Source organism: Leopardus geoffroyi, chromosome A2 (genome assembly GCF_018350155.1).
Source record: "Leopardus geoffroyi isolate Oge1 chromosome A2, O.geoffroyi_Oge1_pat1.0, whole genome shotgun sequence".
Classification (NCBI taxonomy): domain Eukaryota; kingdom Metazoa; phylum Chordata; class Mammalia; order Carnivora; family Felidae; genus Leopardus; species Leopardus geoffroyi.
In genome coordinates, this window is record NC_059331.1 from 168772546 (window position 1) to 168795741 (window position 23196).

Genomic DNA, 23196 nt, shown 5'->3' on the forward strand with positions numbered 1-23196 from the left:
GGCCTGCACACATATTCCGGTTTGTAGCCCACGACGTGACACAACACTCGGGGCCGGTTTCCATGCAGGAACGAGTCTCTGTGTTCCCGGTTGGGGCCACTTTGTACGCTTCTCCTGTCCTTCCTTGTGGCGTCAGTTCCCACGGGCGAGAGGGGCAGGACTCCTGGCAGACGTTAAAGCCTTCCCGTCGGGACGGGGCCTGAGGAAAGCGTCCTGACTTGCCCACTCCGTAGTCGTGAGGATGCTAGCGTGCTCGTAGCGTCTCTGACTCCGGAGAGAGAGGCGGGTGAGTGAAAATGAGCGCAACTTTGTTCTCCTGAGAAGAATGAGAAGAAGCTGAGCAGAGAATTCTAGCATTGGCAGCACGGGCAATAAATAAAATTTCTATTTTACCACGGTGTTTCGTTTTATTTCAGCGTAACTTTTTTCATGTGTTCACGCATTTCTTGGTTTAAACAACATTTCATTTTCATAGTCTACGATATATGGAGCGCCACCCTCTACCGAGTGCTGAGTGTCTGCACACACTTAGCACTTAACCCGCCACAGCTCTCGTGCAGGCGCCACGATGCCCATCCTACAGTTGAGCAAACAGGCGAGGCGAGCTTAAGCGGCTTGCCCAACACCTTAAGGCAGCGGAAAGACGGATACAAACTTAGGCCAGATTGACTGATTCGTTTTCAGTCAGTCAGTCAGTCACTGAGCAAATATTCAGCACCTGGTACGTGCCCAACACCATCCTAGGCTCTGAAGATGCGTCGCTGAGTGCTACCCAGCCCCTGCCTTGAAGGACAGCAGCCTCCTGGGAAAAATGAAGACCCTCCTCTCCTGGATCAAGGGATTATTAGGAGGAAGAACAGTGTCTCTCTGAGCCCTAAATCCTGGGACGTCTAGTCCAACACACAACTATGCCACCCACCCAGCACGTCACACTCTGGGGGTCCGTGCAGGCCTGGGGAAAGGGTTATTCTTGGCCATCGGACCTATTCACAGTTAGCCGTTAGAGTAGCTCCGTAACAGCAACAAAAATACTAGCGGAACGGTGCAGGCTAGCCAAGCCGAATGCTTACACGGCAGGCAGCGCCTAATGAGCTCTTGGCTCTGGGACGTCTCACAGGATCTCTGCAGAGATCCCATTAGCCTTAGAACCGGTTATGCGATTTCTGGGGGCCCAGCGCAGAAGGGAGATGCGGGGCCCCTGTTGAAGAATAACGTATGACGACTTTGGGGACGGCAACAGAAGAGCATTGGAACCAAAGAGGGCCTCCTGAGAGCAGGGCCCACGTCACAGCCCACACCGTGTGCTGACCATCCACATTTTACAGGTAGGGAACCTGAGGTTTAGAAAGGCTACATAACTTAACCTATTCTGAGCTGAGATGTCATTTCTCAACAGGAAAGGGCTCAACCAATACTTTAAATACAAACATCGTCACCCAAAGCAGAGGGATTTACTTACAACGAGAAAGGGCCACCCTTCACTCAAGCGGACCCACTCCTCCCTCCCCAGGGCCTCATCCTCGGTCTGAAGATAGGGCTGGGGCAGTCTCGTCATAGTGTGACACACCCTTGAACCCACAGTGTAGCTGTCTCTAGCCCCTCGGTCAGACCTCGGCCATCTGCAAGGTGCACACAGAGCACGGCCAGCGCCCCGTCCCAGTTAGACAGGACCCTGAACATTAGGCCCTTCTTTCTCTGCCCCTCTAAGGTGGCGTCAGTGAGGAAATCCTGGACTCAGGTGGAGGAAGGTGACAGCATCCACCTGTGACCACCAGAGCGTGTGGGCAGTGGACACAGTAAGTAGAGGTGCGGCCACCACGTACGGGAGGCTCCGTACGGTTCCGGGTTTTATTGCTGGAGGCTCTCGGCTGTGAGTGATGTTGTTGACCCCAAACATAATCTTTATCACTGTTAATTTGCAGTGCCCCAGCACATCCCCAAATTATCCATGGCTTTGTCATCACTTGGGCTACAGGCCAAAGGGGCCAACCCAGTGAGCTGAAGGCCACTCTGACCCTTTCTCCAACTTCCTCTTTAATGTCTTCATAGATCAGAGAGACCAGACAGGAGCCAAATAAACACAATTCTGCCCCAGGAAACGGACCTTCCACGGATTCTCGCACCCGTGGAGGGAGGTGTGGGAGCGGGTGGGGGTGCGAGGCATGGGAAGGAGGGATGAAGTAGGCCTCAGCATCACTGGGACTCACAGGATCGACCCGCTGGGCATCCCCCCGGCCCTGTACAAGGAGATCCTAATGAAAAGTGTCAGTGTGCTGAGTTCCCACCACTGCACCTCCAGGAACTGTCTCGAAAACAAGAGCACTGTATTTTCATCAATTCAGTAAATCACACAGATGGGAAACTAAACCGCTTCTTGCATCAGGAGAACACAGGAAGATTGATCACAGAATTAGGCTGGCCTCCCGCAGTGCCCTGGGCTGATCCGAGCCTTCTCGGGGCTGATCCAAAGGCTCAGGACGAGCGCCGACAGCAGCCCCCACTGACTACGGAGTCTCCTTTGTATGGCGGGTCCCACGGCACCGCCCACCCGACGGTGCTGGAGGAGGCAGCCCGTGCATCAATCAGCACCACGGTGGACAGCCGTGATTAGATTATAAAATCATGACTGCGGCCGTCGTGTGTCTGCTGGCATAATTACATCAGCATGCTAATGCCGTTTTAATGGTCTCTAATGATGTAATAAGAAATAATGGAATTTATTTGACAGCTACATAACCATTAAGAAAACATATTAAGTATAACTGGTACTTCCATAAAAACGTAGACAGTCTCTGAAAGCGCCAGCTTGCGTGGCGGCCCCTCTTCCTCTCCTGGAACAAGGAACAGCCGTGGCCACACAGCAGCCCCCTTCCAAGGCCTCCACTGTGCTGGGTCAGGTATGCACCCCTCGGGAAGAGTGAAGTTCACAGCACACACACAGTAAGTAAAGATCCAGAGGTGTGGCACAGACGTGAGCCAGCCAGATGGGGGGCTGCAGAGAAGGCTCTGGCACCAGGAGGCCCAGCTTGAGATTTGAAACGTGAGCTCTATAAAGAGCAGGGAAGACTGGGCATCTCCAGCCATAGGGAAGGACCCACTTGACGGCCACGGACCGGATTCCCAAGGGCGTAAAGAGAAGGTGGTGGTGGTGTCAGATGTGGCTCATAGGACACAGGAAGCCCACCCTCCAGTTTTCCCAGCAAGGAAGAGACTGTAGCAAAAGACATTTACAAAAGATTTGATCTGGCCACCAGCTTGGCCAGAAGGTGCTCCCTGGAAACGCCTCCGTGCCCCCAGCCTCCTCCAACACGAAAGGGCTTTGTGTGGGAAGGTCTGAGGTCTGAAGGCAGGAGCAGACCCAAGGTACAGGCCTGGGACAGAGGGACTGCAGCCAGCTTCCAGCAGATGTCTGCACAGGACACCCCCCATCAGATGTCCTCCCACCAGATGCCCCCCCTCCACGCACACCCCCCCCATAGCAGATGCCCCTCCAGTCCTGACATGCCCTCCACAGGACACGCTCTCCAGACACCCCCCCACTGGACACCCCCTCCAGACACCCCCCACCAGACACCCCCCCCAGCAGATGCCCCTCCAGTCCTGACATGCCCCCCACAGGAAACCCCCTCCAGACACCCCCCACCGGACATCCCCGCACCGGACACCCCCCCCCCAACAGATGCCCCTCCAGTCCTGACATGCCCTCCACAGGACACCCTCTCCAGACACCCCCCACCAGACACCCCCCCACCCCAGCAGATGCCCCTCCAGTCCTGACATGCCCTCCACAGGACACCCTCTCCAGACACCCCCCCACTGGACACCCCCTCCAGACACCCCCCACCAGACACCCCCCCCAGCAGATGCCCCTCCAGTCCTGACATGCCCCCCACAGGAAACCCCCTCCAGACACCCCCCACCAGACATCCCCGCACCGGACACCCCCCCCCAGCAGATGCCCCTCCAGTCCTGACATGCCCCCCACAGGAACTCCCCCCCACGAGACACACCCCCACCGGACACGCCCCCCCCCAGCAGACGTCCCTCTGGTCCTGACACCCCTTCCCCCAGAAGCCCCTCCAGTCCCCAAGTCTGCCTGGCCTAGCCCTGGCCCTGGTCCTGCTGCAGCTGCTCTGAGAGTCTCTTAGAAGCCGACCACCTTGCTGAGAATGTGGAGAAATCTAGGTGGCAGGTGGGCAATGTAGAAACAGGGGACATGGCATCCAGACTCTACCCAGGGCTAAACATGCTTCTGGACCTTGGAAAGCCGTGTCATGTTCTCTCCAGGAGGGGACTTCAAACCGTAGCTGCCTATGGACGTCATGGAGACGTCATCAGCAGCTGCCTCGTGTAAAAGGCTCAGTCCCGCGTGTTCTGCTCAGTGGGCTCGTCCCCTGGGATCTGCCTCTGGGGCCGGGCGATGAAGCAGGCCGCCACGGTGGGCTTCTGGCCTGGCCCAGGCGTAGTGCCCCTCCTCGGCGGTGGGCTCGGGGCCACACCCACCTGACCCACCTTGGGGCTCCCAGCTCGCTGTGCTCCCATCTGTCCTGAGGATGCCCCCCTCCCCACCCCCACCACATCAGCAGCCCTGAGCCTGGGTCATGGTGCAAACACACCCCGGACTTCTCACCCAGAAGCCGGGGGGGCGGGGGGGCAAGTCTCCAGGAAACACAAAGCCCCCCCAGTGAAGGGACCTCTGCCCTCTATCTGGTACACAATCAGCATGAAGGCAAAAGGAAATAATGAAACTTCAATCCAGTCATTACCAGTGGGCCAGACGAAGTTTTACTCTCAAGTCTGTCCGTGTGATTCCGGTTTTTGTCTAATTTTCTCAATAATGTGCCTGAGCCATGATAACATTCTCCAATTGTGCAGCCCACCCCGGCTGCGAGCTCCTCCTGGAGATGCAAATCCTTCTTATTATTTCCTGCCCTGACTGCTCCCGGGACATTCTCAACGGTAACGACAGAGGCACCGATTCATTTACTCCCTCAGCGGCACATGAGCCCTCGCGCCAGCAGGTGAAGTTCCAAGGCCTAAGGAAGCACAGGCCAGACTCTGTCCCTTCCTGCGGACGGAGGGATGAGGAATGTGAGGAACGACCCGCTGCTGCTGAGGGCAGTGTGGGTGCCAGGCCCACACCGTACCATCCCTCATTCTGGTATGGGGGCATTTAAATGTATGTATTTTTATTTTTTCATTTGTTTTAATTTTTTATTTTTTAAATAAAATTTATTTATTTGAGAGAGAGAGATAGAGAGTATGCGCACGCAGGGGAGGGGCAGAGAGGAGAGAAAGAATCCCCAGCAGCCTCCGTGCTCTCAGCGCAGCACCCAGTGCGGGGCTTGAACCCACGAACTGTGAGACCATGACCTGAGCCGATATCAAGAGTCAGACGCTCAACCGACTGAGCCACCCAGGTGCCCCTGTCATGGGATGCATGTCCACGCCGTGCAGTCACTGTGCTGGGTGCCTCATGTGAACACGTGTCAGTGACTGCTGTGACCCCTGACCTTGGGGTCTGGTGGCGAAGACCGAAAATGACCAGCCATGTGTGGGGTGCGGGCAGGGACAGGGTAGGCATGCTCAGGAAATCTCCCTCTGCTTCCTCGAAGGGACCAGTCCGGACTGGCTCTCTGTGTGTGCAATCCTGTTTAACCGCAGCCTGTGGAGACCATGCAGGGGGCAAAGGGCCAGTGCCCGCCTCCCTGGGCTGTGCTCACACTGAGCTCCCGAGTTGGACAGCCTCACCCCTTCTGCAGGGCCACATACAGATGGGCAGTGCCCGGACGCCCGCACAGAGCTGCCAAAGGATCCTGCGTGGAACGGAATGTGCTTTGGCAAAGAACAATCCTAAAGGGCCTGCGAGGTGCCGGGAGGGGATGGGAGCTGCCCCCCGAGGGCCGGCGTGTGGTTTTAGCAGACATGGTGACTCCCAGTCTCAAAGCTATGGCCACATTCATGATTTCCTCTCCGAGGCTCAAACCCCAGCCGGGATGGGGTGGGCATCACCACCTCTCACCTAGAAACCTCAGTGGCCCCAAGTCACTTGGGCCTCCATTCGTGTCCCTTGTCACTCACTGTGGGCGCAGCTAGAGACACACTCTCCGGACAAAAGCTGTCCAGTGGCTTCCCAGCACACGGAGGCAAAGCTGAGCTCCTCACGAGGGCCTGCGGGCCCCCCGAGCTGCCCTGGCTGTTGGCACGGGACGCAGCCCCCCTGCTTGTAGGCAGCTCCTCCGTCCTGGCTGGGCGCCTCCTCTCCGGACCTCGCGGCCTCAGTCCCTTCCTTTCCACGTGAACCAGGGCAGCCCGGCCTTTCCCAGCTCTGTCCTCATGCTCTCTGCTCCACCCGTGGCCTGGCGCTCGTAGATCCTTGTTGAAACATTGCATCTTGTGGACGGTCACGTTCGCCAGTGCGCAGATGGTACAAGAGCCCTCGTTAGCTGGAGAGAACGGGCGGACTGTCTTCGGTGGCAAGGAGCCCAGCGGAGTGAATCTCGGCTCACTGTTCAGACCAGGACTTGGCCTTGGCCCCTCTCTCCCAACTTCTGGCTCCTCCCTACTCACAACGAAGGGTGACGAACTTTGGAACGAATACCAGCAGCAGATACAGATCTTGGAAAGCCCCACAGAGTAGGAGACACGCAGACGGTCAGAGGAGCCGTATTTCCAGGACCGGAGGCCCAGGGCCAGCTTTTCGCATCAACAGATGTCTCGGCCGAGCCCTTTATCTCTGGGCCGAGTGGCTCACGGCACACGCACGGCTGCGTCCCGACGCTGCCTTCTGAACTGACCTCCAGTCCAGACCCCCCAGCTGGGACATGCTGGTCTGTCCACGCCTGCTCTCACTTACTCCATTTGTTCCACTTCCAGGCACCCGGCCCCGTTCTGTGCAGTCCTGCCCCACACTGTGGACTTGCCACGTGTCAGCACCCCAGGCCCCAGCTGGGCCACTGATGACCAGACAGGCTGGCGGTGCTGGGGTGGCCCAGCTCTTCCCCTGGGTGCAGCGAGTACCCGGCAGGTCTGTAGGCACTCAGTAAGTGCTGACTTTTCACGGACACGTGCCATCCCCTGGGCTTTGACTCATCTGCGGTGGGGTGGGGCACAGGCCCCAGAACGTTCTAGAGCCTCCCAGGCAATTCTAGGTGCAGCAGGGCTGAGAACCACGGCCCCAGGGGGCCCTGCCTTTCCAGGAGATTATAATTTTCACAATTACACTCCAGTTCCTTCTGCGCTTAAATAACTTACCAAACCCACCTGGAATTTCCTTTCCATTTCTTCCCTGAACTGTTTCTCTCTGATATAATTAACAAGAACCCCAGGCACACAGTTCTTTCCCTTGCAAACCAATTTATGAAACGGAACCTGATGTGAGCAGAGAATAAAACCCCAGGGCCCCGCACCCGACACTCACACGATGTCTGCGAAGACACTCATCGGCACCTCCAGGAGTTGCGCCACGCCCTCCATCAGCTCCTTCCCCTTTTCTGGGCTCAGGGGGCTGTTGAGGAGAGCGGGGGGCAGCGTTACAAAATGGAACTCATCAACACTTGAGAAGCCGCACGTCCCCCCGTGCCCCCGCCGTGGCGCCTGCGGTATTCCCGTCACACAGTGGCCAGGCTCTCAGGGCAGCCGGGATCAGGTGCGTCTTCAGGCATGATGAATCACCCGAATTTCCCAGCGACGAGACAAACAATACAGTGCAAATGGAATTGTTAGACGCGTAATGGGCCCATGATGCAGTGACGGCTCATCTCAGCCTTCAATAAAAAATGTAATAGGGAGGGTGGGAGGGGAGGGCGGACGAGAAGGAGAGGAGAGACAGGACACGGAGGGAGGCAGATGCTGAAGATCAAATTTCAGGACAAAGGAAGCACACATTTTTTAAATGGACTCGTCTCTACAATGAGTGATGTGCCAATGGCAGAAAAGCGAGTGGGCCACACTCGAAGGTAAAGTGAGACCGATGGGCGCCCCGCAGGGACCCCCGAAAGGGGCACGCGTGCTCCAAGACAGCGTGCCCCGGGCCTGCAGGACGGCCGGCTCCACGGTCACCGTGGAGCAAAGAGTTCCCGTTACACGCCCTGAATCCCAGCACACAGTGCCGTAACTCGTGCCTTGCCTGTGAAACCCTCTTAGTGGCATTTCGTGGAATATTCCGTCACGCTGTCCTAGAAAAACTGCCATGCAGCAGGGGTTTCAAGCCGGCTGACTGCTCGCCCCCTTGGCAAACGTGCGGGAAGACCGGCCGGGGCAGCCAGGGGCAGACGGAGCCCTGCCCTCTCGGGGCTGCGTGCGGGCAGCACACGGGCCCCGAGACAAACCGGGCATCAAACGGTGTCACCCCAACTCCACACATGCCTACAGCCAGAGATGCAGAATGTGACCTTGCGTGGACAGAGGTCACCGCCAACCACCATGTGAAGATGAGCTCAGCAGGGTGCTTCCTAATCCAACGTCCCCGGTGTCCTTGTAGGGAGAGGACACACACAGAGATGATTCTGGAAGCATCCAGGGTTCCTGTGGCTCCAAGGGCTGATGGGGTGCAGGGTGCAGGTGGGGCCTGCAGGCTTGGGATACGTGACGGTAGTGGGGGGGAGGGGTTGTCGACACCAGCAGGTGACCCGGGAGCACGCAAGACGGAGAAGCCACTGGAAGGAAAAGTGGGGGATTCCACCGCGGGCACCTCACAACAGAGCCCGAACGGAGCATCTGCGCTGGGGAGGTGAGCGCTCACCGCAGCCCAGAGCCGCACGAGAGGAGACATGTCCAGGGCTGGTGAGCAGGTGGGGATGGTAGCTGAAGCGGGATTCCCTGGGGACAGAATCCCTGGGGATAGGAGGAGCCGGCAGAGGGGCCGAGGACCCCCCGAGGTCTCAGGTGGAGATAAAGAAGCCGGCCTGGGTTGGGAAGGTGTGGCTTGCCCTGCAAGTACCCCGGGATCTCCCACGCAAGTGCGGCCGCCCCTGAGGCTGACCGCCCATTCCCCAGGGGAGGCTGGCACCCAGCCGCCCCCACCACCTTCTCTGGGCGGGGACAGGAGCTGGACTTCTTGTAGATGCCGGTTTCTGCCGATGGCTGCCTCTTTACCAAGGCCAGGCCTGCTCCCCACACCTCACCCTGTCATTCTGGACCTCTTGTGAACTCCCAGGGTACTGTTCTGTCCCTCCATCCTGCTTCTCGAGTGGGCGAGCAGTCCCCAGGGCCGGGGGCCCTTCTGTGAAGGACAGACAAGTCCTCCAAGTCCCCGAGCGCGCAGGGGCTGTTCGCGCTGTGCTTTAAAATAAGGGTACATTTTCCAATCGGGTGTGTGCACCCTTCCACCTTGTGACCCCACCCCACTTAGAAATCCCCCCAGACATCAGACCCCATGTCACAGGCCCACCAGAGGTAGGATGCCAACTGGGGAAGGAGTCCACCTGGAACCTCCGTGTCTTCATCATGACTCCCTGCCTGTCCACCCGGAGCTGCGGCCTGGAGCCCAGGGCCCCGGGAGGGTCTGCATCTCGACAGTCTGCTGGGACTTTCCACCACCCTGGGGAAAGGCCACGGGGGTGTGTGCAGACTCGAGAACGGGCTCCTGGTCACAAGAACAGGGGGCAGCGATGCCAGAAAGGCGGGCTCATTAGAGGTCAGGCTCTGGAGAAAGGACCTCAGCCGCACAAAGCCCTGACCCGTGCCGTGTGCGCCAGCAACGTGAGCGGGGCCTGGAGGCACAGCTCCACTGCCTCTGCTCCTCAGGGCCCCCAGCCAGCCGCTCCTCCCCAGCCGCTCCTCCCGGGGCCAGGCCGCTCCTCCCGGACCCAGCACAGGGCGCGCAGCCAACGAGTATCCACAAAAGGGAGAGACCAGCCTTGACGAGGCCACCCTGAGCACGGAAGCCACGTCTCCAGGCCAGGCTCCGCCCAGGACCAGGTCTCGCGTCACCGACCATTCGTGCTCTGCCTCCTGGGGCCGGCCCCCACAAGCCCTCCTGACCACTGAGCCCATGGCCTGCGCCCGCTGCCCCCGCTGCCAGCCTGGTGGCTCCCAGGGTGGCTCCCGCTGACCTCTCAGGGCGGGCCAATGAGTGCGGCCAGGCAAGGCCTTCACACCTTAGCTCCTCTCGCCTCTCCGGCACCAAGAGCCGGACTGAGATGCAGGCTCCTCTGTGGGTCCCAGGGTCTCACTGAGGGGGGACTCGGTCCCTGCACCAGGACGCCCGCATGCGGACACAGCAGGTGTGACGGATGTATTAATGGCACAAACGAGTGAATACACAGGAAAGTGTCAGAAAGTCCGACATTTAACACCGCTAACATGTACGTCGGTAAACGAGGCCCACCCAGCAGGCAGAAGCTACTGTGTGAATCAAGCCCCTTAAAACTCACACGACTTTCCAGCCTGAGGCCCCAGATTACCAACAGCCTAATCCCAGCCTCACGGACACACTTCTGGGGCAGCTCCGTGTGGGAACTTATCTGAGCTCCTCCCTGGACCCACACGAGCACACCTGTCTTCACCCGTCTCTCCAGGGAGAGCCGTGACCTGTTCTTGGTCAGTGGCTTCTCAGGGTGGTTTTCTGTGTCATTTTACAAAACAGATAATCGACTGTCCTTGAAACAGGAGGACCTCCCATCTTCCTTTCCTGCCTGCTCCACTGCCTGTGCCCCAAGAGGGGACACATTCTGTGCCCAGGCTGTGCCGGATCCTCCAACACCCCCCAGCCTGCAAAGGGCACTGGGGAGCCAGTGTCCGAAAGGCAGTGTGGAGACAAGTCCCGACAAACGCTGCTCTGGTGACCGCCTCAGACAACACGGCCTCAGCTGTTCCATTTGGGGTGCTGTTCCTCTCAGTGTCACACAACAGAGATGAATGAGGCCATGCTCGGTGTCATCCACATGCATAGACGGTAACTGCCTGCACGGGTCACCCACAAAGGCATCACAGTCAACAGCGGGACCATAAGAAGTCTCCTACTTGTGAAAAAACCCAGAGTCATAACACTGGAATTCCAGAAGGTGGAACAGAACGTGCAAATGTAATCCAGCAGACACGACATCCCCAGAGAGGAAGCCAAGAGCTGCTGGGTTGCTTTTCTCGCAGAGAGAGGAGAGAACAGGGTCCACCTGGGGACAGGCAATCAGAACACTCCTGAAAGAAACAGCTAGAAGGGGCTTCCCCTTATGCACAGGCACTCCCGGCTCGGAAACACCTGCAGAAGCCTTGGCTGCCAGAACATGCTCCAGGGCACTGGGCTGAGACCCTGGAAATGCACTTGGGTGGTGACCCCAGGGACACGTGCGCACTCTGGCTGCTGCTGGCTGGCCACGCTCTACTCCCCTCACTTCTCACCCCTACCCCTGAACGCCCCCCACAGATCCTCAGGACAGAGGTGAAGGCATTGAGGTTTCCACAAACGAGATCCCTTCTCCGCAAAGCGAGATCCCTTCCCACATCTGGCTCCCTGTGCGTCCAGCAAGTGGAACACAGGCGTGCTTGGAGAAACGGTCAGAACCACAGGGCCTTGGCCCCGCACCCTTGGATCCCGGAGAGTCTGAACGGATGATAGGAACACACATAAACGGCCAGTGAGGTGCTTCATTTCAAGGGGCAGCAGCAGGCACAAGGCTGAGTTGAATGACAGTTGGAAACCGGCCGTGAGATGACGTCACTAGGTACTGAGGTAGGAAAACAAAGCTCAGGCTGATGCTGCATGCGATGACGGTGCCCCCGGGGCCCCACCCGGCTCACTGTCCTGCTCCTTGGTCCCCCACGTGGGGCTGGCAGCCCAGGCCGCACGGTCAGGACCATCTTTCTTCTTGTGACCTCTCAGAACATGCTTTGCCTGCGAACGTGCCTGCACACTGCTGAGGATGCTGTCAGCGGTGGGTGTGCGGGAGCCTCCCGGCTACCGCGGGGCCGCGAACGCTGGTTTCCCTGATGGCCTATCCCCCACCCGGCCCTGTGCTCTGAGAAGAGAATCCAAGCTGGAGTCCTGGCCCTGTGGTGACGATGGGCAAGGGAAGTAGCTCCACGTGGCCCGGGAGAGGAGAAATCTGATGAGACAGTAAGGACTCCCCTGGGCTGCATGCACACACCTGCACGCACGCACACACCTGCATGCATGCACCTGCACGCACGCACCTGCATGCACAGACCGGCACATGCACACGCACACACACACAGGACTCCTCAGAGACAGGCATCTGATGAGACAGTAAGGACTCCCCTGGGCTGCACACACACACCTGCACGCACGCGCCTGCACATACACGCCTGCACTCACACCCCTGCATGTGCACACACTCACACACATACACACACACACACACAGAGGACTCCTCAGGGAGAGGAGGCATCTGATGAGACAGTAAGAATTCCCCCAGGCTGCACGCACACACCTGCACACACACACCTGCACACACACACCTGTGCACGCATACCTGCACACAAACACACCTATGCACACATACACACCTGCACACACACCTGTATACACACCTACACACACCTGCGCACAGACCTACACACAACACACCTGTGCGTGCACACACCTGCACACACACCTGCACGTGCACACCTGTGCATACACACTTGCACACATACCTGCACATACACGTCTGTGCATACACACCTGCACGGGCACACACACACAAACACACACACACACATACACACAGGACTCCTCAGGAAGAGGTGTCTGATGAGACGGTAAGGACTCCCCTGGGCTGCACACACACACCTGCACGCACGCACGTGCACACACACATGCATGCACACCCCTACACACACACGCTTGCACGCACATACCTGCATGCACACCCCTGCATGTGCACACACTCATGCACATACACACACACACAGAGGACTCCTCAGGGAGAGGAGGCGTCTGATGAGACAGTAAGAATCCCTCCAGGCTGCATGCACACACCTGCACACACACACCTAGGCATGCACACCTGCACACAAACACACCTATGGACACATACACACCTGCACACACATCTACACACACCTGCACACAACACACCTGTGCGTGCACACACACCTGCACATGCACACCTGCACACACACACACACCTGTGCATACACACTTGCACACATACCTGCACATACATGTTTATACATACACACCTGCACGTGTGCGCGCGTGTGCGCGCGCGCGCGCACACACACACACACACACACACACACAGGACTCCTCAGGAAGAGGTGTCTGATGAGACAGTAAGGACTCCCCTGGGCTGCACGCACACACCTGCACACACACACACACACACGTGTCCACACACCTGCACATACACACTTGCACACACACACCACTGCATGCGCGCTCCTGCATGCACACACACCTACACACTTGCACACACACGTGTGCGCACACACACCTGTGTGTACAAACCTGCACACACCTCTATATACACGCCTGCACACACATCTGCATGCACACACCTGCGCATACACACCTGTAAACACATACCTGCATGTACATGCCTGCACACACACACCTGCACACGCACACCTGCACACAAACACACCTATGCACACATACACATCTGCACACACACCTGCACACACCTGCTCACACACCTGTACACAACATACCTGTGCATGCACACAATAGCACGTACACACCTGCACACACACACCTGTGCATACACACTTACATACTTGCACATACGCGTCTGTACATACACACCTGCACGTGCACGCACGCGCACGCGTGCGCACACACACACACACACACACACACACAGAGGACTCCTTAGGAAGAGGTGTCTGATGAGACAGTAAGGACTCCCCTGGGCTGCACACACACACCTGCACACACACACACACACACGTGTTCACACACCTGCACATACACACTTGCACACACACACCACTGCATGCGCACCCCTGCATGCACACACCTGCATGCACGCACACCTACACACTTGCACATACACACCTGCACACATACCTGCATACACACCTACATACACTTGCGCATGCACACACACCTGCGTGTGCATGCGCATGCACACACACACACACACACTCTCACTCACACACACACACTGGGCTCGTCAGGGAGTGGAGGTGTCTGATGAGACAGTAAGGACTCTCCCGGGCTGCACATACACGCAATGGACTCCCCAGGTGTGCACACACCTGTAGGTACATTGAGAGGGACCTGCATGGGGGCCTGTACACAAGACAATGGAGTACGCCTATCCATACACACATGCTGACTTATCACCAGGAGGAGTGCTGGCCCTAAAACCAGTGAGGGTTGTGGTGATGACACACGCTCCTGGATCAACACGACCTGGGCCACCTGCCTGCCCGGTGACCCCCCTTCCTCCCGTGACCCTCAGCCCCAGTCGGCCCAGCCACCTCTCCCTCACTGCCTCGCAGCCCCACACCCACAAGCCACGCCGTGCTTCCTCCCCCGATCCTGGCCACGAACAAGGCCCTTCCTATTCTAACCGATGGGCCCACGAGGCCCCTCTTTCCCTAAAACCCGCTCTGCTTTGATTCAGAGGCACCCAGCTCACCACTTATTATGGAAGGTCTCTTAATTACTTGACATGTTTTAATCCGATCCCCCTCCACAGACTGCAGACTGCGTGAGGCACAAACCGCATCTTCTCCTTTTTTGTGCCTCCGAGGCCCACTGCCCCGTGTTGAACATAAACCGACTTCCCAACCAAGTGTGCTACCAGATCCCATGAACTCTGTGCTCCGGTCTCTTTAGAGCAAAGGGTGACATGATACAATGGGGAGCCCAGAGGCTCTACTGTGAGTCCCAGACTCACTTTAGCCTCACGACCATCTCCTGACCCTACATTCTTCACCCCTCAATGCGGAAAATCAACACTTTTCTCCATAATGAGATTATTGAAACCAGCCTCGAAGATAATGATGAAATTCGCCAGCCCAGAATATGTTTCTGAACCCGCCTGCCTCCGTGAGTGAGACCTCCACTTACACAGACTGCGTGATGAGCGCCACAGCCCCTCCCACCTCGCCAGGGGCCTATGACAACAGAGGGTCCAGTCAATAGTGAGACCAATAAGGTGGTGCCGATTGTGCTCAAAAGGAGCATGCAGTTGTTTCCAGTTTGTTTTTAAAATACGTGGCCATCACCTGTCATCTCATGGTCTGAACTTCCTCAGAAAGCAGTTGGAGTCAATCTCAAAAATCAATGGACGGATATGGCACATGCAATTTCATCTGTGTGTCTGTGACAGCCGTCACCCTGATTACCTGGACACCCGATGCTGTCTCGAGCGAGAGGCACAAGCCTTGCCCGCGGCTCGGGTCCTCGCCGCCTGCCTTGACCTCGAGTGGCAGAGAGGGTTTTCAAAAGCTAGCCAGTATCTCCTCTACCGCTTTTCTATTCGGAAGCACAGTGGCATGTTAATACTACCGTGGAGTCATTTTGAAGGCAGATGCTCCTGAGGACCTACTAAATAGGTAAAATAGGGGAAACCTGCAGCATTCAGTCCATTCACGTGTTGGGAAGCCTGTAAGAGAAATGACAGTATCCCCATTTTCCATGATGGCCTCACGATGCCACATGTAGCACTGTGGACTTCTGCCGTGCCCTGAAATCACCAAAGGAATGAAGGGACAGGTGAAAAGTTAGAAAACCTGAATGTGTTCGACGGGAAGGGAATTGTGGAGAGCATCCTGAAAAAAAACAGTGAAAATAACTTACAGGTCGGAAATGTTAGGAGTAGCGCAAGCCCTTGAAGGCGTTCCTTATGCTCGCCACAGTGCTGGGACTCCACACAGCAGTCTTACTTAGTGCTCACATCAGACCCGGGAGGAAGGTACTGTTGTGAGCCTCATTTTAAAGGAGTGGAGGAGAGCCTGGGTGGCTCAGAAGTTAGGCATCCAATTCTTGGTTTTGGCTCAGGTCATGATCTCACGGTCCGTGAGTTGGAGTCCCGAGTCCTGGCTCTGCACTGACAGCACAGAGCCTGCTTAGGATTTTCTCTCTCTCCTCTCTCTCTCTGTCCCCTTCCCAGCTCACACTGTCTCTTTCTCTCTCAAAATAAAAAATAAATAAATAAATAAAGATAAAAATAAAGGAGTAAAAACTGGGACTAGAAAAGTTAAGTTCATGCCCAGGGTTGTGTCACCAGTAAATCCCCAAACCTACATGTTACCCGTCAGTGAGTGTGGCAGACTGTGGGGGAAGTCCAGGTAATGCCTGCATCCTTACCTGTGAAGAGCGGCTGTACCCCTAATTTCTCTATGTCTTATCTTGGTGACAGTGTTACTGTATCTTCCTTCTGGGCCCAGGTGGCCCCGCTAACCAGACGTCTAGGACTCTATGCTCAAGAGTGACTGTTTACAGCTCTGCTGCTTCACTTCCTGATTTCAGACATTTTCCCATTAACTTGAAAATTTACCAAAGGTAGGGAAACAAATGACTGATGGATTGCAACATGTATGAACTTTTTTGATGAGATGATATTTGAAACCAATGGATAAAATGAGGTTTTCATGGGATTCCCCAATTATTCTAGCTATCCTAACAAACACTGATGTTTGTTCTATTTAAATAATCTTATAAGCTAGTTAGACTTTGGCTAACTCATAGGAATTCTCCCCACTGCAGAGAAAAGTCATTTCTGATGAGGGGAAATGAGAGAGGAGCTGCCACGACTCAAAAACCCCAACTCTGGTTCAGTATCGCCTTTCTTCCGTGCAGAAAAATAAAGCCCAATGTTGTTTGAAGAATGAGTGAATGAACTCATGGTAATTTGTGCAACCAAACTGAATTGTTCTGACTGCTGAGCCCACAGCCTTCTAAACCATGTGCAGATTCATCAGGAGGTGCCAATAATCCTGAACTACTCTTACTGGTGTAAAGTTGTTGACAACCACCAACTCTTCACTGGTAAAAAAAAAAAAAAAATCAATTGGTAAAAAACTGTTGTATTCAAATGACTTGTTGTTTTTAACATCAAGATGAGACTGTACCTCTCACCATAAGTATGATTCTCTAAATTCTTGGGGAAAAAATTGCCAACAGCTTAATACAAATCTAAGTACACAATGTCTTAGAGTTAGTTTTATAAAAAGAATATTGACATCAAAAAAATAAAATGAGGAAGGTAGTACAAAAATGTAGAGCTTTGTATGCATTCAAAGTTGTTATCAGCTTGAAATAGACTGTTATAAGTGTAAGATATTTTATGTAAGCCTAACAGTAACCACAAAGCAAAAAGCCTATAATACACACACAAAAGAGAAAGAGAAAGAAATCAAAGCATACCACTACAGAAAATCATCAAATCATAAAGGAAGAAAGAGAAAGGAACAAAGGAATCCACAAACAACTAGAAAACAATTTACTAAATGGCAATATGAAGTCCATACTTATCAGTAATTACTTTAAATGTAAATGGATTAAAATCTCCGATCAAAAGACATAGTGTGGCTGAATGGATAGGAAAAAAAGAAAAAAAACAATACCCAACTATATGTGGCCTACAAGAGACTCACTTCCACTTTATGGGCACTGACAGATTTAAAGTAAAGGCATGAAGAAAGATACTCCATGAAAAGGGAAACCAGAGGAAAGCAAGGGTGGATAAGCTTACGTTAGACAAAACAGACCTTAAGCCAGAAATTGTAACAAAACACAAAAAAGAGTATTATTTAATAATAAAGGGGTCAAATCATCAAGAGGATACGACATTTGTCAGTATTTACGTATCCAACACAGGAGCCCCTAAATACGTAAAGCAAATATTAACATACCTGAAGGGAAAAATAGCAAAGTAATAATAGCAGGGACCACAAGGACCTAACAGATACATAGAGAGCATTCCACCCAACAGCAGCAGAAGACACATTCTTCTTGAGCACACGTGGAACAATCTCCAGGACAAATATATGACAGGCCACACACAAGTCTTAATAAATTTAGTAAGACTGAAATCATATCAAGCATCTTTTACAATCACAATGGTATGAAACAAGAAATCAATTATAAGAATAAAACTGGATGGGGCACCTGGCTGACTCAGTCAGTCGAGGATACAACTCTTGATCTCAGGGTCTGAGTTCAAGCCCGTATTGGATGTAAAGATTATTTAAACAAATAAAACTTAAAAAAAAAAAAAAGAAGAAAGCTGGAAAATTCACAAGTATATGAAGATTCAGTGATATGCTCCTGGACAGCCAATGGGTCAAAGATGAAATAAAAAATACCTTGAGACAAATGAAATGGAAATGTGATACCAAAATGTGTGGGATACAGCAACCACAGTTCTAAGAGCAAAGTTTACAGTGACAAATACCGTCATTAAGAAAAAAGAAAGATTGCAAATAATCTAACTTTGCAATTCAAGGAACTAGAAAAAGAAGCATCAATGAAGGCCAAAGTTATCAGAAGGAAGGAAGTGATAAAGATCAGAGCAGAAGTATACGAAATAGAGACTGAAAAGACAATAGAAAAGATAAATGAAACTAAGAGCTGATTTTTTTAAAAGATAAATAAACTAGACAAACCTTAGCTAGACTTACCAAGAAAAAAAAAAGAACTCAAATAAATAAAATCAGAAATGAAAGGGGAGACATTACAACTGGTCATAAGAAACAACTGTGAACAATTATATGCCAACAAACTGGACTACCAAGAAGAAATGATGAATTCCTGAAAACACTCAACTGACCACACTTGAATCATGAAGAAATAAAAAAATCTGAAGACACCAATAACAAGTAAGGAGATTGATTGAATCAGTAAACAACAACCTCCCCAAACCAGATGGCCCCATAGGTGAACGGTACCAAACACACAAAGAAGAATCAATACCAATCTTTCTCAAACTCTTCCAAAAAACAGAAGAGGAGGGAACACTTCCAAGCTCATTTTACAAGGCCAGCATTATCCTGATGTCAATGCCAGACAAGAAAAGCCCACAAGAAAAGAAAGCTATAGGACAATATTCCTGATGAAACATACATGCAAAATTTATGTTTAGCATAGATTTTAGCAAAACAAATTCAACAATAAATCAAATGGATCACACACCATGACCAAGTAGGACTTATTCCAAGGACACAAGGATGGGTCTACATCTGCAAATCAATCAACATGGTACGCCACATTAACAAGATGAAGGATAAAAAGTCATGATTATCTCAACAGAGGCAAGAAAAGCACATGACAGAATTCAGCACCCATTCATGATAGGAACTCAACAAAGTGGGTACAGCGGGAAGAGCAGTACAGCCCGCTGGAACCTTGCCAGAGCCCCACTGGTAGAACAGTGGGGATCGTAGCGAACTGTCCAGGCCAGTTCATAGCACAGATGACATTTTGCAAGTCAGCCTCACAGTGCAGAGAGAGCAAGGAAAGGGAATGGAGTTGAGGGAATGGCTCAGTGGCTGGCACAACTGCCAGCCAGGGTCCCTCCACCCACTGTGCCGAGCTCCCATTGCCTCTTCTCCACTCAGCAGCAGAGGGATCTGGGAGAGTGGGACCCTGACCACAACACTTGCCTGCTTAGTGTTCCCCAGTGGTGTCCCACGTCTGTTGGGGGCAAGGACCCAAATCCTTGTTCGTGCCCTGAGGACACCAGCCTCTCCCACATTTACTGTCCCCACCTTCCCCCAGCCTTATTTCAGCTCCTCCAATGTCCACACCATCCTGATGCAGGCCCTCTGCATAAGCTATTCTCTTTGGAACACGATTTCCTTCCCACCCACCTGCCCTCTACAGAGCTGCAAGTAACAGCCATACAGGTTGACCTAAAGCTTGAAAGGGATGCCTACATGACCAAAACCTGGGAGAGTGTGCCAGAATTCAGTCACCCGTAGCCAGCTCTTCTAGTAAGACATTATTTTTTTTTAAGTCATCATCCGAAGTAAGTTAATACTCCACAACTGAGCTACATTAGGGTACTACTGTTTTCTACTCTTCCTTTTCCTTCTGGCTTCATTTCCATTTGCAGTTTACTTCTATTTTGACAGTGTAGCAAATCTCTTTTCATATTTTCTCCCTCATTCTTACTCCCTCTCATGTAGGAGTGATATTTAAACTGCTTAACTTAGATTTAAGTCGAAGTTAACTTATAGAGCAGATGACGCTTTTCAAAAATCAATTGCTGTGGTGAGGCTCTGAAGGTCCCTGGGGGGTTCTACTATGGAAACATCACTGAAGAGGAAAAGCAAAGCTTCCCCAACAGTTCTAGAAATCTGAAACCAAACCAGGCTGTACAAACATAGATGGTGGAGGTGTACAGATGTGACTACAGGATAGGTGACGATGCAGAAGTATGGACACGGAGAGAGAGAGGTGATACAGCTGAAACATGACACAGATCTGGAGATTTAAGTGTAGATCAGATGCAGACATAGGTGTATGTGTAGGCGTAGATGTGGACGTGGGCACAGATGGGCAATTACGTGATTAGACAATGTACATTTTTGGATGCGGGTGTAGATAGATACAGATCATACAGACATTAGCACAGATCAATGATATAGATGCAGACCCAGAAACAATGATGTAGATGGATACAGACAGACACAGATACAGGCAGATGGTGCAGATGCTGTGTAGACATGTGGGTGTAGGTGCAGGAGTAGACATAGTTGTGGAGACAGGGATTTATGGTGACCCTCTTGCATTTCGAGCACATAGGCTGATCCGCAGAGCCAACCTGTGGGAGTCAGACTCTAAGGACAAGCGTGGAACACACAGAGTGCTAAAGGCCCAGCTTCCAGGCTTGATCAGAGTGGGCTGGGCTTTTCCAATATTTCCTTTTCCTCCCTGCCGCCCACCCCCCCCCCCACCCAATCTCACCCTTTGCCAAAACTGAAAGCATCAGATGTGGCAAGAGGCCTCACCACGGTCTGAGACCATTAAAGAGCCCCTTCCTGGCATAGCATCATCTCTTCTGGCATCTTCCGACTGGCTAGACATGGCCAAGCCAACTGAGAAGCCATTGGGTCAAAGAGGCACGAAAATTGCTTTTAATGCCCACCATATTCTCACTTTCATGGTATTTTCTCACTTTGCCCACCACACCAGTTGGAGGTTAGACAAGTCTGAAGTGTCCTCCAGTTCTGGAATTGCAGCCAATAAACAGACATCGAAATCCAACACATCACCCTAACCTCAACAGCAAGATGAAAGTGAGCCTACAGAATCAGAAGCATCGGAGACCACACAGCCAGTGTAAGGTGTGAACCTTATTGGGATCTGAGTCAAAACACCAACAAACAAAGTTCTGACATGGACGTAACAACAGAGCTTAACACGGGCTCGATATCTGATGCTACTAAGGTGGGATGGTATGTTAAAAGGAAGGATTCTTGTATTTTAAAGCTATTTAACAAAATGTTTCCCAGAGAATATAAGTGGGATCTATATGAAAGCAGCATGAGAGATGGGAGTAAATGGGGGTGTGGATGGGACAAGGTTGGGCCTGGGTCATTATCTTCGTGTACGTTCAAAATTCTGCTTTAGAGCAAGACAAAAATCCATCCACTGTCTCATGAAAAATATGCAACTGAACAGCCAGGAAAGCCTGTTGGATGAGGTGCCTGGGGACAAGCCAGGCCTGTGCGCCCAAGGCCTTGGGGACATGGTGGGCGGGTCCTAGGACAGCAGCTTGGGCACCTGCAGCGCGGCCGTCCGAGTCCTTCCTGCAGGGAGGGCAGTGGGTGGTGGTGTCTCTGACACCGATGTCAGGGGGAGTTTCTCCACTGAGAAGCAAACGCCTTACTGCCAGTACATTTAAAGAATCCACTCTGTGACTCTGGACCTGTGCTACAGCGTGATCCTCAAACTGCCCTGGGAGGAACCTTCACGTCGATTATACCCATTTTCCTAGAACTTACGAAAAGCCCCCTCCTGGCGATTCCTGGACTGGCTGATGAGCCGATGTTTCCGCTGCTCCAGAAGCCCCGCCACACGCCGGGCAGCCCCTCCCGGGAGAAGCGTGACGGCTGTGTGTGACACTGTGACAGCTGGTTTCCCGGTGGCCGCACGGGGAGATCCTCACCCCTCGGGAGGTGGTGGAGAAGGTGGTGCTGGTGCCACCTCAGGCATGGGCCACTGGAGACGGTGGCTGTGCCAGAGTGCAGAGCAAGAGGAGGGGGCCGTGGCGGTGGTCCCGGGGGCAGAGCAAGGGCAGCATCTCGAGGACGAGAAGGCTGGGAATGTTTCGGGAAGAATGGAGCGGCCTCAGATGACCTGTGCCTCGGGTGGGGCCAGACTGGGGAGGCAGCTGCTTCTGTAGCACCAGGCAGAGGGAATGAGAGGGAGGGCGGGCCCCCGGGAGCCACTGAATTTGGGCAGACGGAAGTTCATGGCTGGCAGGAGGAGTCAGGATGAGAGGTTTATAGGAAAAACCAGGGTTCGGAGATTCTTTAATTCACAGGCTTGAGGACCCACTCAGTCGAAGCCGTTTGCTCCTTCTCTCAATAGAGCAGATGCCCGAGTTCTGTGGCTCCCACTGCTCACGTGCACGTGTTTCCCTCACTTGAACGTCAGAACGACCCATCACCTACATGGAGACCCCTGCGCATAGTAGGTGCCCAGTAAGTATGCGCTGAACATCACAGGCCCAGGCACCAAAACCAGACAAGCCAGAGCAGGGCCACCATCTGGGGCTCAGAGACCACCGTTTGCCCTCCTTCTCATGGGCATTCCCTACAACTAACAACTCCACAGTAGGGGACTTTAGGTTTGGAAGCTGGTCTCCTTGTTTACCAGAGGAGCAAATGTGACTATTTGCACCGATGGCTATATCCCCCACTAAACTCTTCTCAGATGAAAATGAATGTGTCACACCACACACAGTCTTCTGAGACGAATCAATGGGATGCGTGGTGACATAGCGGGGACTCGTCACGTTCCGGAGAGACCCTGGACAGGATGGCAGCTGTATCTCCCGAGGAAAACGTTAGACCACACCATCGGAGACAGGGTCTGAAGCTAGAACAGAACGAACAAAACCCACAGGCAGCCCCACCGCGGAATCTGTCCACGACACCGTTAAGATTTCTTTTCTCCCGCAAGGAAGGAAAAAACAGGAAACGATACCAGCCCCCATGCCTTCTCTGTGTCCATGCCTGCGTTCCTCACAAGCACCGCGGGCCCCACGGCCCTGGCTCAGCTCTGAGGGGCTTCGCGGGCAGCCCGGGGTCTCTGCGCAGACAGGGAGGTTGACTGCTTACTGGTGACCC

General features: G+C 53.4%; 1 protein-coding gene across 5 annotated transcripts in view; it reads right to left on the reverse strand.

The window, feature by feature from the left end:
• The window catches only part of PTPRN2 (protein tyrosine phosphatase receptor type N2), an 809741-nt gene that overhangs the window by 441946 nt on the left and 344599 nt on the right, over positions 1–23196 (reverse strand). For 4 of the 5 annotated variants that reach the window (XM_045496337.1, XM_045496333.1, XM_045496336.1 and 1 more), the window contains one exon: positions 7421–7507. The exons of the other annotated variant lie outside the window; for it this stretch is intronic. In XM_045496337.1, the coding sequence (XP_045352293.1) occupies positions 7421–7507 (87 nt within the window). The remainder of the gene's footprint in view (positions 1–7420; positions 7508–23196) is intronic. 5 annotated transcript variants of the gene reach the window in all.